This window comes from Scyliorhinus torazame, chromosome 18, assembly GCF_047496885.1.
Source record: "Scyliorhinus torazame isolate Kashiwa2021f chromosome 18, sScyTor2.1, whole genome shotgun sequence".
Classification (NCBI taxonomy): domain Eukaryota; kingdom Metazoa; phylum Chordata; class Chondrichthyes; order Carcharhiniformes; family Scyliorhinidae; genus Scyliorhinus; species Scyliorhinus torazame.
In genome coordinates, this window is record NC_092724.1 from 134613737 (window position 1) to 134628680 (window position 14944).

At 51.5% G+C, this 14944-nt stretch overlaps 1 protein-coding gene across 2 annotated transcripts in view; it reads right to left on the minus strand.

Annotated features, from left to right (window-relative positions):
- The window catches only part of abca5 (ATP-binding cassette, sub-family A (ABC1), member 5), a 186891-nt gene that overhangs the window by 108147 nt on the left and 63800 nt on the right, over positions 1-14944 (minus strand). For both annotated transcript variants that reach the window (XM_072483424.1, XM_072483422.1), the window contains exons 8-9: positions 9002-9190; positions 7351-7498 (exon numbers count right to left, since the gene is read on the minus strand). In XM_072483424.1, coding sequence (XP_072339525.1) covers positions 7351-7498; positions 9002-9190 — 337 coding nt within the window. The remainder of the gene's footprint in view (positions 1-7350; positions 7499-9001; positions 9191-14944) is intronic.

Here is a 14944-nt window from a genome sequence, read left to right on the forward strand (position 1 = left end):
TCAGCCGGCAGAATCTGAGAATCATTGGGCTCCCGGAGGGGGCCGAGGGAGTGGATGCCACGGCATATGTGGCAGCCATGCTGCAGAAGCTGGTAGGGGATGATTTCTTCCCGCGTCCGTTGGAGCTGGACAGGGCACACAGAGTGCGGGGGGGGGGCGATGGTGGTCAGGTTCCATAGGTTCGTGGACAAGGAGCGGGTCCTACAGTGGGCCAAGAACACGAAGAGCTGCTTATGGAACAACAGTGTCCTGCGCATCTATCAGGATCTGAGCCAGGAGGTGGCCAGAAGGAGGGCAGCCGACAGACAAATTAAAGAGATCCTGTTTAAAAAGGTCACGTTCGCTAAGGGGCATGGACTGGTGCCGAACTGAGGACCCATGGTCTCAAGTTAGAGTGTTTCAAGGGATGTTTGCATTTGTTTGTGGGTTGCCCTTCATGTTAGCGATGTCGTTCAGCATGTTCCTTTACTTAAAATTTGGGGTGTTGCCTGTTTGAAAAGTTTTAAAGTTAAAGCCAAAGTCATAATTAAAGGTTAAGTTATTGGGTGCTTGGGGGCTGTACGGGTTCTTTTTGCGTTGGGGGGGTGCAGGGTGCTCTCCAACCAGGCTGATCGCCTGGAATGTTCGAGGGTTAAACGGGCCGGTCAAGAGGGCACGTGTGTTCGCGCACTTACGGGCTCTGAAGGTGGATGTAATGTTGCTGCAGGAGACACATTTGAAAGTGGCGGACCAGATTAGATTACAGAAGGGCTGGGTTAGCCAGGTCTCCCATTCGGGGCTTGACGCTAAGACCAGAGGGGTTGCGATCATGATTAACAAATGGGTTCAATTTGAGGCGGACAGCACAGTTGCGGACGGGGGTGGTAGATTTCTCATGGTCCGGGGTAAGCTTGTTGGGGGGGGGGGGGGGGGGGGGGGGGGGGGTGAAGGTGGTCCTAGTGAATGTTTACGCTCCAAACTGGGATGATGTAGATTTCATCAAAAGGCTGCTGGGGAAAATCCCCGACTTGGATGCGCACAAGCTGAATATGGGTGGGGACTTTAATACAGTCCTTGATCCCGACCTGGTTCGGTCGTGCTCCAGAACGGGCAGGGTCGCGGCAATGGCAAGGGAACTGAGGGGGTTCATGGAACAAATATGGGGGTAGACCCCTGGAGAATCAGTCGGCCGACGGGGAGGGAGTTCTCGTTCTATTCACATGTTCACAAGGTTTATTCTCGTACTGACTTCTTTATTATGAGTAGGGACTTTTTGGAGGGGGTGAGGGATACAGAATACTCGGCGATCACTATTTCGGACCATGCTCCACATTGGGTCAACCTGCAGGTCTGCAAAGAAAGTTACCAGCGCCCACAATGGAGGTTAGAGGTGGGATTGTTGGCAGATGAAGGGGGGTGTGAGAGAGTGGGGAAATGCATGCAGAACTACCTGCAGGTCAATGATACAGGGGAAGTCTCAGCAGCGGTGCTCTGGCAGGTGCTGAAGGCGGTGGTGAGAGGGGAACTGATCTCAATCCGAGCCCACAGGGACAGAACAGACAGGGCGGAGATGGACAGAGTGGTTCAGGAGATGATACAGACGGACAGGGAATATGCGGAGTCCCCGAGGGCAGAGCTACTTAGGGAACGACGGAGACTGCAGGTGGAGCTGGGGGCGCTATCGACTGGGAAGGCCGTAGAGCAGCTCAGAAAGGCAAGGGATGCGGTGTATGAGTATGAAATGAGTATGGGGATGTAGCACCATCGATCACACACGAGGCGAGACGTAAAGATCTTCAATCGAGGCTTTATTGAGCAGACTTGTTCAGACACGTTCCCCAGCAGCTCACTCACAGAATGCAGCTGCGGGGATTACCCAGGTTCTTATATCCCTCCTATCTGGGTGGAGCCCAGTAGGTGGAGGATCCAATCGGGATCCAGCATCTGTCCTCCAATAGCTGCTCGGCATTCCTGGTGTACCGTATTACCCCTAATACATACCACCACAGGGGAGAAAGCCAGTAGAATGCTTGCACAGCAACTTAGGAAGAGGGAGGCGGGCAGGGAAATAGGGGCGATAGTGGACGGGGCAGAGAACCGGGTTAGAGACCTGGCAGGATTGAATAGGATTTTACAGCAAGCTGTATATCTCGGAACCTGGAGGGGATGAGGCACTTCTTAGATGGGCTGACCTTCCCAAAGGTGGGCAGGGGGATTGTAGAGGGGCTGGGGGCCCCGATTAGGGCTGAAGAAGTAATGGGGGGCCTGAAGGCCATGCAGTCGTGTAAAGCCCCGGGGCCGGACGGGTATCCAGTGGAGTTCTACAAAATGTTCTCGGGGATAGTGGGGCCGATGCTGGTTAGGGTGTTTAACGAGGCGAGGGACAATGGTGTGTTACCCCCGACGATGCCGCAAGCCACCATCTCGCTGATACTAAAACAGGATAAAGATCTGGAAGCCTGTGGGTCCTACAGGCCAATCTCCTTGATTAAAGTTGACGCTAAACTACTGGCCACGATCCTGGCGTCCAGAATCGGAGACTGTGTACCGGACGTGATTGTGGAGGACCAAACGGGGTTTGTAAAGGGCAGGCAGCTGATAGCCAACCGAAGAAGGCTACTCAATGTGATTATGATGCCCGCGGAGGGTAGAGAGGTGGAGGTAGCGGCGGCAATGGATGCCGAAAAGGCTTTTGACCGGGTGGAGTGGGACTATTTATGGGAGGTGCTGGGACGGTTTGGGTTTGGGGAAGGTTTCGTGGACTGGGTTAGACTGCTATATCAGGCCCCGGAGGCTAGTGTAAGGACGAACAGGATGACATTTGAGGTTTTTTTTGAAAAAAATCCCCCTCACCCTCAGATCCCCCTCACCCTCAGACCCCTCTCAATCTCAGACCCCTCTCCTCACCCTCAGATACCCCCTCACCCTCAGACCCCCCCACCGAGATTCCCCCCCCACCCTCAGATCCCCCCTCACCCTCAGATCCCCCCTCACCCTCAGATCTCCCCCTCACCCTCAGATCCCCCCCATACCCTCAGATCTCCCCTCACCCCCAGATCCCCCCTCATCCTCAGATCCCCCCTCATCCTCAGATCCCCCCTCATCCTCAGATCCCCCTCACCCTCAGACCCCTCTCAACCTCAGACCCCCCCTTCTTACCCTCAGATCCACCCTCCTCACCCTCCGTTCCCCCCTCGTCCTCAGACTCCCCCACCCTCAGATCCGCCCCACCCTCAGATCCGCCCCACCCTCAGATCCCCCCACCCTCAGATCCCCCCGCCTTCAGATCCCCCCCACCCTCAGATCCCCCCTCACCCTCAGATCCCCCCCATACCCTCAGATCCCCTCACCCTCAGACACCCCCCTCACCCTCAGACCCCCCTCACCCTCAGACCCCCCTCACCCTGACACCCCCTCACCCTGACACCCCCTCCCTCCCCCTCAAACCCCACACCCTCCCCCTCAAACTTCCCTCACCCTCAGACACCCCATCTCACCTTCAGATCCCATCTCACCCTCAGATCCCCCCCCACGCTCAGATCCCCCCTCACGCTCAGATCCCCCCTCACCCTCAGATCCCCCTCACCCTCAGATCCCCCCTCAGCCTCAGATCCCCCCTCACCCTCAGATCCCCCCTCACCCTCAGATCCCCCCTCACCCTCAGATCCCCCCTCACCCTCAGACCCCCCCACTGAGATTCCCCCCCCACCCTCAGATCCCCCCTCACCCTCAGATCCCCCCTCACCCTCAGATCTCCCCCTCACCCTCAGATCCCCCCATACCCTCAGATCCCCCCTCACCCCCAGATCCCCCCTCATCCTCAGATCCCCCCTCATCCTCAGATCCCCCCTCATCCTCAGATCCACCTCACCCTCAGACCCCTCTCAACCTCATACCCCCCTTCTTACCCTCAGATCCCCCCTCCTCACCCTCAGATCCCCCCTCGTCCTCAGACTCCCCCACCCTCAGATCCGCCCCACCCTCAGATCCCCCCCCCCTCAGATCCCCCCGCCTTCAGATCCCCCCCACCCTCAGATCCCCCCTCACCCTCAGATCCCCCCCTCACCCTCAGATCCCCTCACCCTCAGACACCCCCCTCCTCCTCAGACCCCCCTCACCCTCAGACCCCCCTCACCCTGACACCCCCTCCCTCCCCCTCAAACCCCACACCCTCCCCCTCAAACTTCCCTCACCCTCAGACACCCCATCTCACCTTCAGATCCCATCTCACCCTCAGATCCCCCTCACCCTCAGATCCCCCTCACCTCAGATCCCCCTCACCCTCAGATCCCCCTCACCCTCAGATCCCCCTCACCCTCAGATCCCCCCTCACCCTCAGATCCCCCCTCACCCTCAGATCCCCCCTCACCCTCAGATCCCCCCTCACCCTCAGATCCCCCCTCACCCTCAGAAACCCCCTCACCCTCAGATCTCCCCTCACTCTCAGATCCACTCTCACCCTCAGATCCCCCTCACCCTCAGATCCCCCTCACCCTCTGACCCCTTTCAACCTCAGACCCCCCTCACCCTCAGACCTCCTTCACCATGTCTCTCTCACCCTGGACCTGCCCCAACAAAAGGCCCAATCCAGCTCTGCCCACCCAATTGGCCCCGCCCCTCTCAGGCCCCACACCATGCCACGTCCGTCTATCGGGCCCCGTCCCGCCCTCGGGCCCTGCCCCTCTCTCGGGCCCCGCCCCTCTCTCGGGCCCCGCCACTCTCTCGGGCCCCGCCGTGCCCCCCCCCCCGGGCGGTTCCAGTCTCCGGGATGAAGAGCTCGAAGCCGAGTTTCAGGAGCTACCTGCCGCCGGCGCAGGTGAGCCTGCGCCCGGGGCTGGGGGAGCGGGGCCCGGGCTGAGCCGGGGTAACGGGTGTCTTTTTCCCCGCAGAGCTCCTTCCCGAGCCGGGCTGAGGTGAGCCGCGTCTGCGAGGCCGCGCTGCTGCTGGGTGAGTGAGAACCGGGGCCCCGGCGGGGGGTAGACACTGGGAAAGAGCGCAGCCCCGAGGGGGGGGAGGGAGGTCGCCATGACCGGGGCTCAGAGAGACCACATCTGAGTATTTTCGACTATACCGTGGGACAAGACAGGGATGCCCCCTCTCTCCATTGCTGTTTGCATTGGCCATTGAACCGCTGGCAATTGCTCTGAGTGCGGCAAGGGGATGGAAGGGAATGGTCAGGGGGGGGTGTGTAGAACACAAGGTCGGATACAGTGGCAGGAATGGACAGGATTATGGAAATCCTACGGGTATTTGGCCGGTTTTCGGGGTAGAAGTTGAACATGGCAAAGAGCGAGATGTTTGTGGTGCAGGCGAGGGGTCAGGAGAATAGGCTGAGGGAGCTACCGTTTAGGCTGGTTGGGGAACGTTTTAGGTATTTAGGGATACATGTGGCGCGGGACTGGGGCAGGATGCATAAGTTGAACTTGTCTAGGCTGGTGGAGCAAATGAGGAGCGAGTTTCGGAGATGGGATGCGCTCCCGCTATCACTAGCGGGGAGAGTACAGATGGTGAAGATGACGATCCTCCCAAGATTCCTGTTCATTTTTCAGTGTCTCCCTATTTTCATTCCGTGGTCCTTCTTTAAAAGGATCAATAAAATCATCCTGGGATTTGTTTGGGTGGGGAAGTCCCCGCGGGTAAAGAGGGGGATGCTGGAATGGAACTGTAGCGAAGGGGGACTGGCATTGCCGAACCTCAGCAACTACTACTGGGCGGCTAACATATACATGATAAGGAAATGGATGGTAGGTACGGGGTCGGTTTGGGAGCGGGTGGAGGCTGCTTCATGCAGGGGCACCAGCTTGGCAGCTCTGGTCACGGCTCCTCTGCCGCTCCCGCCGGCCAGGTACTCCACCAGCCCTCTTGTGGTGGCGGTTCTGCGGATTTGGGGCCAATGGAGGAAGCATGCGGGGGAAGTGGGAGCGTCGGTCTGGTCCCCAATATGCGACAACCACCGATTTGTCCCGGGGAAGATGGACGGTGGGTTTTGAGCGTGGCGGAGGTGGGAAGGATGGGCGACTTGTTCCTGGAAGGGAGCTTTGCGAGCATGAGGGCGCTGGAGGAGAAGTTCGGGCTGGCAAGGGGAAATGACTTTCGGTACTTGCAGGTGCGGGATTTCGTACGTAGACAGGTCCCGTCCTTTCCACGCCTTCCACCAAGGGGGATCCAGGACAGGGTAGTTTCCAGGGGAGAGGTAGGAGAGGGGAGAGTCTCGGATATTTATACTGAGCGGAGGACACAGGGACCGAGGAACTGAAACTCAAGTGGGAGGAGGAGCTTGGTGGGGAGTTGGAGGGAGGCGTATGGGCAGACGCTCTGAGGAGGGTAAATGCAACCGCAACATGTGCCAGGCTCGGCCTGATTCAGTTCAAGGTAGTTCACCGGGCCCACATGACGGTGGCCCGGATGAGTAAATTCTTTGGGCTGGAGGACAAGTGTGCTAGATGTGCGGGAGGACCAGCGAACCATATCCACATGTTCTAGGCGTGCCCAAAACTCAGGGGGTACTGGCAGGGATTTGCGGGCGTCATGTCCCAGGTACTGAAAAGAAGGGTGGCGATTTTTGGGTTGTCGGAGGACCCAGGAGTCCAGGAGGGGATAGAGGCCGACGTTGTGGCCTTTGCTTCCCTGGTAGCCCGGCGACGAATACTGTTGGCCTGGAGGGACTCAAAGCCCCCAAGGACCGAAGTATGGCTGTTGGACATGGCAAATTTTCTCGGCTTGGAAAAAACCAAGTTCGCCTTACGAGGATCACTACCGGGGTTCGCCTGGAGGTGGCAACCATTCATCGACTTCTTCGCGGGGAACTAATCGTCAGCGGGGGCGTGGTAGAATAGTGGAGAGTAGGGGGGAAGAATAGGCGGGTCTATTTGCGAGAGAGGAACTGTGATTTGCGCTATGTTTTTGGAATTGATATTTGCACATTAATGTATATTGTTACTGTTTACAATGCCAAAAATACCTCAATAAAATTGTTTGTTAAAAAAAAACCCAAAAAACATTTACTTGCACATTTAGAACTTCATTTGAAATATTCAAGTTGACTAAAGCCCTACCCCAGCATACAAGGAAAGTCTTTCTTTCTAAACAACTAAAAACTGACTGAAATCTCCAGACAATATTTAAAAACTCCTTTGAACTCTCTCACTTTTAAACAGTGACCAATCAACTGTTATTTTGCAGGGTGTTGCACTCTTCTGCAACTGGCATGGATTCCTGAAAACTCTTGTCTCATACACCAATTTACCAATCTGTGAATTATTTAGATATTGAACTGCACCCAGCAATAAAGCATCCATAGAGAACAAAATATTTAGCTGTTCAGATGTGCCCGGAAGATTAAATCACTGTATTAATTGTATTCTCAAATACCTGGGAGGACTTGGTCAAGGTACACAGCCACAAGCAGATACAGGAAACTGTCTAGGACTAACATGAAAAGTGGGATATACAACGGAAATGGGCTTGCTGACAGATTTGAGGGTTGAGCACCGCCACCAGTAGCTTCAAGAAGCACAACCTAGGAACAAAAAGACTCAAGTTAAAATAAAATCCAACAAGAAACAAAACCAAATGCACAACATACAACATGAATAACATTTTAGAGAAAAGTAACTAAATTTACATTAGTTTCTATACAAATTTCAGGGTCGGGGTGGAAGGGAAAAAGGGAGGAACATTTCCACTGACAGCAACCAACAATGCACTAATACAATCACTAGTGGTACAGTTGTCATTCTATCCAGAAAATATTTTGTGCATACTGGAAACAGTGGCCATTTTGGTCAAAAATAACTGCTTAAATTCTAAATGCCAGAAATAATTTAGGCAAAGTTTATCAGCTCTAACACATTGATAAATTCAAAATCACAGAGCATTGCAATTCCAGAGTTAAGAAAATCCAATGGGATCAGTTCAACTCCATAATGAAATTCTGGGTGGATATTTATTTATGTCATACACAGATTCAATTATTGCCCAGACTATACTCATTTGTCAGCTCAACGAGGGGAGATTAAAATGGTTTTTACAGGGCTGAGGAGATTGTTGTGCAAGATTACCTGGTATGATTGCTTCATTAAACATTGCATTAGTATAATGCATTGCACAGTGATATGTGGGTTCATGGAACCAATCACCAAAACATACAATCACCAATCTCAACTTTGCCATGCAGGAGATAGGAAGAAGCGATCAATTGTTTCTCCCGATATGGATGAGGACAGTTTTGGTCCGATACAGTTAAGGTCAGGTAGCAGCGTAGGGTCATTTTGAAGGAAGGAAAATTCCCTCCTCTTTCTACCCCCAGTACTCTAAAGAACCCCCATGTAGCCCTTCCACGTAGCCCAAGTGGTATTGGCAAGAGGAGTAACTGGTTACCTACCAGCCCGAGTAAGATAGCAAACAAAGCAAAACAACAAATTCTACTTGATAAGAGAAATTTCAGCCAAAATACCATGACTGCTCGTGGTATAATAAGCAATAAAGTATAGTTGGCATTACTGGCGTTGACAATCTCCAATGTGAATTGTTTGATTGATGGGTTTCAAATTGCAAATCATCAGATGTTGTTCAACAGTTTGTTAGCTACACTGCAATTATGCAGCAAAATCCAGCTCAATACCTTTTTACAAAACAGAAAAAAACCCTGACATTGAAAATAACCCAATTTACTTGGCTTGTTTCAGAACTGAAACAAAATATAAGAACTACCCTTCAGTATAGCAATAAATGTTGAAAGTACAAGAAATTTTCATTTTAAGCTCTGCGTTCAACCGGGCTCCTGCATGGAGAGTGTGATATTGAGGGTGGGGTGGCGGCAGTGTGCGTGAGAAGAATGGATGATTGCACCATTTTAAAGGCCATTTTAAACCTGGTCTCATTTAAATTTCCATATCTAATTTCTGCTCGAAGGCAGCAGGAATGATGCGATGGCCAGTGGGCAGGAATGGGAGATATTGGACACTGCATGTAGTAATAAAACATATCTGTCCAACGAAATCAATTCCCGGCTTCTAAATACCTGTGCAATTCCAATGGCTATGGCACTAGGGGAGAATAAACAAAGTCCCCACACAGCAGACACTGGAAAATCTCTGACCAGCACAGTAGGAAGGCTAAACAATCCAAACCCCATCAGCATTAATGATCCAACCAAGCCAGCAATCTTCTGATTCTTAAAAAGTGGAGTCAACAGAAATGAAAAGGGTATCTATAAAAGAAAAGATTCACATTTTAAAATTATGGGTCATTTTCACTTCCTGCTACTATAATGTAACTTTTCCTGTACCTTTTAACAACTTACTGCTACTGTAATATAACCTTCACTGTACGTTTTATTAACTTACCTTTATGTACAAAGAAATCAGGGAACAAAAATAATGCTATTTGACCTTAGATGTCCATTCCTTTCAATTTGTTTCTCAGTGAACTAAAAAATCCTGCATGTTCTTGGTCCAGATTGATTACATCTGTGCATAGTAAAACAAGCTAAGAAACAGATAATAGAGGCACTATTATATATTTATGAAAATTCATTGGAAAATGGTATAGTGCCAGAGGACGGCTATTGTTATTCTTATATTTCAAAATAGAGGGAGCTGGAACAAGTCCAAGGGTATAAACCAGTTAGCTTAACATGAGCGATAGAAAAGAAATAGATTCTTTACTCGAAGAAATGAAAGAGCATCCAGCAGCAGAAAAATATAAGAACATTCAACAAGGATTTAAAAAGGGTTGATCAAATTTATTGAACTTTTTGAAGAAGTACAGAAAGAATAATAGAGTAGTGTAATATACTTAGATCTTCAAAGTGACATGGTAGACCGTGACTAAGATTAGTGTGTTGGGTCAGGGGACAAATAGTAGAATGAATAGCAAGCTGACGATAAATTAGAAACAGAGTAGTGGTTGAAGGCAGTTATACAGACTGGAAATAATTGGGAATTGATGTTCCACAAGGATCAGTGCTAGGACCACTACTATTCAACATTTACATAAATGATTTGGATTCAGAAATATAATTGGAACATTTGTGGATGACACAAAATTGTGGGTGGGGTATAATTAATATAGAGAGAAATTGTAAAAAACACAAGAAGCATTAGTAAACTTTCAGAATTGACTAAATAGCTAATTAACTTCAATACACCCGTGAGGCATTAATAGAAAATAAATGTCTATATGCGGTGGAGCAAAGGGATCCAAGGCTTACACATTCACAAGTAAAATGTAGCAATGCAAGGTAACCAGACTTAAAAATGCAATACTTTGTGTGATGGAATGTGGCAACAAGGGCCTTTTCATAGTGATATCATTGCAGTGATAATCTAAGTCTACATATGACAATAAAGGGTCTTAAATTAAAATAGTTACAAATAAATCAAATGATGGAACCCAGGAGACACTTCTTAATCCATAGAGTGGTTATAATTTGGAAACTGCTGCCACATGGAATAGCTGAAGTGAACAACATAGATGCAATTAAGAGGAAGCTAGTTATTTAGGTGAGGGAGAGTGGAATAGAAGATTATGCAGATAGTACAAATGAAATAGAGAGGAAAATGGTTAGTCTGGAGCATAAACACCAGGACAGGCAAAGTTGGCTTGAAACTGCTGTTACCGAACTGTAAATTCCATGTCAATTCCTTATCTTGTTATAAGGCATAGAACATTACCCAGTAGGCACATAACAAGTTGCATAAAACTAATACAAAACTCTGACAATATTTTCAGAGCTAGAGGTATCATGCAGTGGCTGTTGTCAATATTTTATTCTGCTGCAACTGTGTTATGTATGTTATATGGAAAAAAATATAATGAACCTAAATGAATTTGAGCCTTCTAAACAGCCAGCACAGAAAAAATAGCTATTTATCATATTCAGTAAAGGTTTTCTGGTCTCCTGTGTTTCAGAAACAAGTTCTATATCAAGCAGGTTGTAAATAGTATACAAAATGCTGTGGTTGCTAGAATTCTCCTTCTGATGGAGAGGGAGAGATTGGTGGGGGAGATACTGAGGGTGGATAGGAGATACGCGGATTCCCCTGAAGAGGGGCTGCTGAAGGAGCGCCGGAGCCTCCAAACGGAGTTTCATTTGCTGACTACAGGGAAGGCCAAGGCCCAGTGGAGGAAGGTGCAGGGGACAGCGTACGAGTATGGGGAAAAGGCGAGCCGGATGCTGGCGCATCAGCTACGTAGGAGGGAGATGGAAATTGAAAGAATTAGGGATAGAGGGGGGAACACGGTGCGAAGTCCGGCCAAAATAAATGAGGTCTTCAGGGATTTCTACGGGAACCTGTACAAGTCAGAACCCCCCGGGGTGGGGGGAATGCGGCGGTTCCTGGACCAATTGAGGTCCCGAGGGTGGAGGAGGGACAGGTTGAAGGTTTGGGGGTCCCGATCGGGATGGAGGAGCTGGTTAAGGGGTTGGGGAGTATGCAGGCGGGCAAGACCCCAGGGCCGGATGGGTTCCCGGTCGAATTCTATAGGAAGTTTGTGGGACTGTTGGGTCCGTTGTTGGTGAGAACCTTCAACGAGGCGAAGGAGGAAGGGATTCTTCCCACGACGATGTCTCGGGCGCTGATGTCGCTTATCCTCAAGCGAGACAAGGACCCGCTGCAGTGTGGCTCGTATAGGCCGATTTCGCTCCTTAATGTGGATGCCAAGTTGTTGGCGAACGTCCTGGCCACAAGGATTGAGGATTGTGTCCCAGGAGTGATACATGAGGATCAGACAGGGTTTGTGAAGGGCAGGCAGTTGAATGCGAATATGCGGAAGCTCCTGAATGTGATCATGATGCCCTCGGAGGGGGGGGGGGGAGGCGGAAGTGGTGGCGGCAATGGACGCGGAGTAGGCCTTTGATCGGGTGGAGTGGGAGTACCTGTGGGAAGTGCTGGGCAGGTTTGGGTTGGAGGAGGGGTTCATAGGGTGGGTCAAATTGTTATACCAGGCCCCGGTGGCAAGCGTATCGACGAATCGGCTAAGGTCAGAGCACTTCAGGTTGTACCGTGGGATGAGACAGGGGTGCCCCATGTCCCCCCTGCTGTTTGCCCTGGTAATTGAGCCGCTGGCTATGGCACTAAGGGGGTCTAGAAACTGGAGGGGGTTGGTCCCGGGAGGGGAGGAGCATCGGGTCTCGTTATATGCCGATGACCTGCTTTTGTATATTGCAGATCAAGTGGAGGGGATGGCAGAGGTCATGCAGACCCTTAGGGAGTTTGGAGACTCCTCAGGATACAAGCTCAATGTTGGGAAGAGTGAGCTCTTTGTGGTGCATGCGAGGGGTCAGGAGAGGAGGCTGGAGGAGCTGCCGCTCAAGAGGGTGGAGAGGAGTTTCCGGTATTTGGGAATCCAGGTGACCAGGAGTTGAGGGGTCCTGCACAAGCTCAACTTAGCGCGGTTGGTAGACCAGATGGAGGAGGACTTTAGGAGATGGGACATGTTGCCACTCTCCCTGGCGGGTAGGGTGCAGTCCGTTAAGATGACGATCATCCCTAGGTTCATGTTCGTGTTCCAGTGTCTGCCTATTCTCATCCCTAAGGCCTTTTTCAAGCAAGTGAGCAAGAGCATTATGGGGTTCGTATGGGCAAGTAAGACCCTGAGGGTTAAGAGACTGTTCTTGGTGCGCAGTCGCTGGCGCTGCCGAATCTGCCGAACCATTGGACATTGCAAGAACGACGATGACCCCTGTTGTTTATGGACGCCAGGAGGGGCGTTTCCCACTTATCGTGGTGCGCGGCCATGGGCCCAGCCTGTTGGGTCTGGACTGTTTGCGCCATTTGCGGTTGCAGTGGCAGCACATCCTCCAAACAGTTTGTGGAGGGTTGACTGAGGTGCTAGGACGATACCCAGATGTATTCCAGCCCGGTTTGGGGGAAATAAAAGGGGCCGTAGCCCGTATCCAAGTTGAACCAGGAGCCACGCCGCGCTATTTCCGGGCGCGCCCGGTGCCTTACGCCTTGCTCGAGAAGGTAGAAGGGGAACTCACTCGTTTGGAAACTTTGGGTATTATCAGGCCCGTTAGTCTCGCTGACTGGGCAGCACCAATTGTACCTGTAATGAAGCCAGATGCCACAGTTCGCTTGTGCGGCGACTATAAACTTACAGTGAATACGGCTTCCTGACTCGACCGATATCCAATGCCTCGAATAGAGGAGCTCTACGCGAAGCTTGCGGACTCTCGTTCACCAAATTAGATATGAGTCACGCCTACCTACAGTTGGAGCTAGACCCTGCCTCCCGACCATATGTAACGATTAATACACACCGGGGCCTGTATGAATATACACGTTTGCCCTTTGGATTATCCTCTGCCTGCGCTATTTTTCAACGCATTATGGAGGGCATTTTGAGAGGTTTTCCGCGTGTCGCTGTCGACTTAGATGACGTTTTGATCACAGGGACGTCGGAGCAGGAACATTTGGAAAATCTGGAGGCTGTCCTTAGACGCTTTTTGGAGGCTGGAGTCCGTTTACGTCGCACAAAGTGCATCTTTCAGGCAAAGGAAGTAGTCTACCTGGGTTATCGGGTGGACCGCAAAGGCTTCCACCCCATCGCAGAGAAGGTGCGCGCGATTCAACAGGCCCCCGCTCCGACTGACACTTCGCATCTTCGTTCGTTTCTCGGCCTCGTAAACTATTACGGGACGTTCCTCCCCAATCTGGCAACTACGCTGGCCCCGTTGCTCCTTCTGCTAAATCACACCTGGGTTTGGGGTCATCCGCAAGAAACCGCTTTCCGGCGGGTAAAACAACAATTGTCGTTGTCTGGGTTACTAACCCACTATGATCCTGGGAAGCCTTTGCTCGTCACATGTGATGCATCCCTGTATGGTATTGGGGCTGTCCTGTCCCACAAGATGGAGAACGGGGCCAAGCGGCCGATAGCTTTCGCCTCCCGCACATTGACTGCAGCGGAAAAAATGTACATGCAGATCGAGAAGGAGGGCCTGGCAGTGGTCTCTGCAGTGAAACGTTTCCACCAGTATGTGTATGGCCGCCACTTCACTATTATGACTGATCATAAGCCTCTGCTGGGACTTTTCAGAGAGGATAAGCCAATACCGCCCATTGCTTCCGCACGGATCCAGCGTTGGGCTTTGTTGCTTGCTGCATACGAGTATTCCCTGGAGCACAAACCAGGAACGCAGATAGCGAATGCCGACGCACTGAGCCGATTGCATTTATCGATCGGCCCCATGTCGACCCCCACGACCGGTGAGGTGGTTGCAACCCTAAATTTTATGGACACCTTGCCTGTCACGGCATCACAGATCTGTGAGTGGACCCAGACGGAGCCAGTCCTGTCAAAGGTTCGACGCATATTCCTGTATGGTGGGCAGCATAGACAGCTCCCAGGCGAGTTGCGGGCATGTTCCTCCAAGCTGTCAGAATTCTGCGTGGAAGATGGCATCCTCTTGTGGGGGACGAGTGTGATTGTCCCGGAAAAAGGACAGGAGCTGATACTAAGAGACTTGCACAATGGGCATCCAGGTGTGACCAAAATGAAAATGTTGGCCCGGAGTTATGTTTGGTGGCCAGGCCTCGACATTGAGAAGGTGGCCCATAACTGCTCCATTTGCCAGGAGCATCATAAGCTTCCGCCGGCCGCGCCCCTACATCACTGGGAATGGCCAGGGCGGCCTTGGGCACGCTTGCATGCGGATTTTACCGGCCCTTTTCAAGGATCCATGTTCCTTTTATTAATCGACGCAAACATGTAGACCACGTCCGGTCCAGAAGCCTATCCCTTCCAAAGGTTCCCTGCCCCCGGAGCTCATTTCTACAGCCACAGAGACCAGAGACAATGGAAAGTAGTCCTCACAATCTTCCTCTGGTGCCTCACTCAAAGCCTGCGCAGGTCGTTACAGAACCCCGTGGAGATAGAGACGCCAAGATGACAGAGGCAGCAGACTCTGACTCCGAGATGGAGACACAGGACGCATCAGAGGGGGAATCCTCGGGCC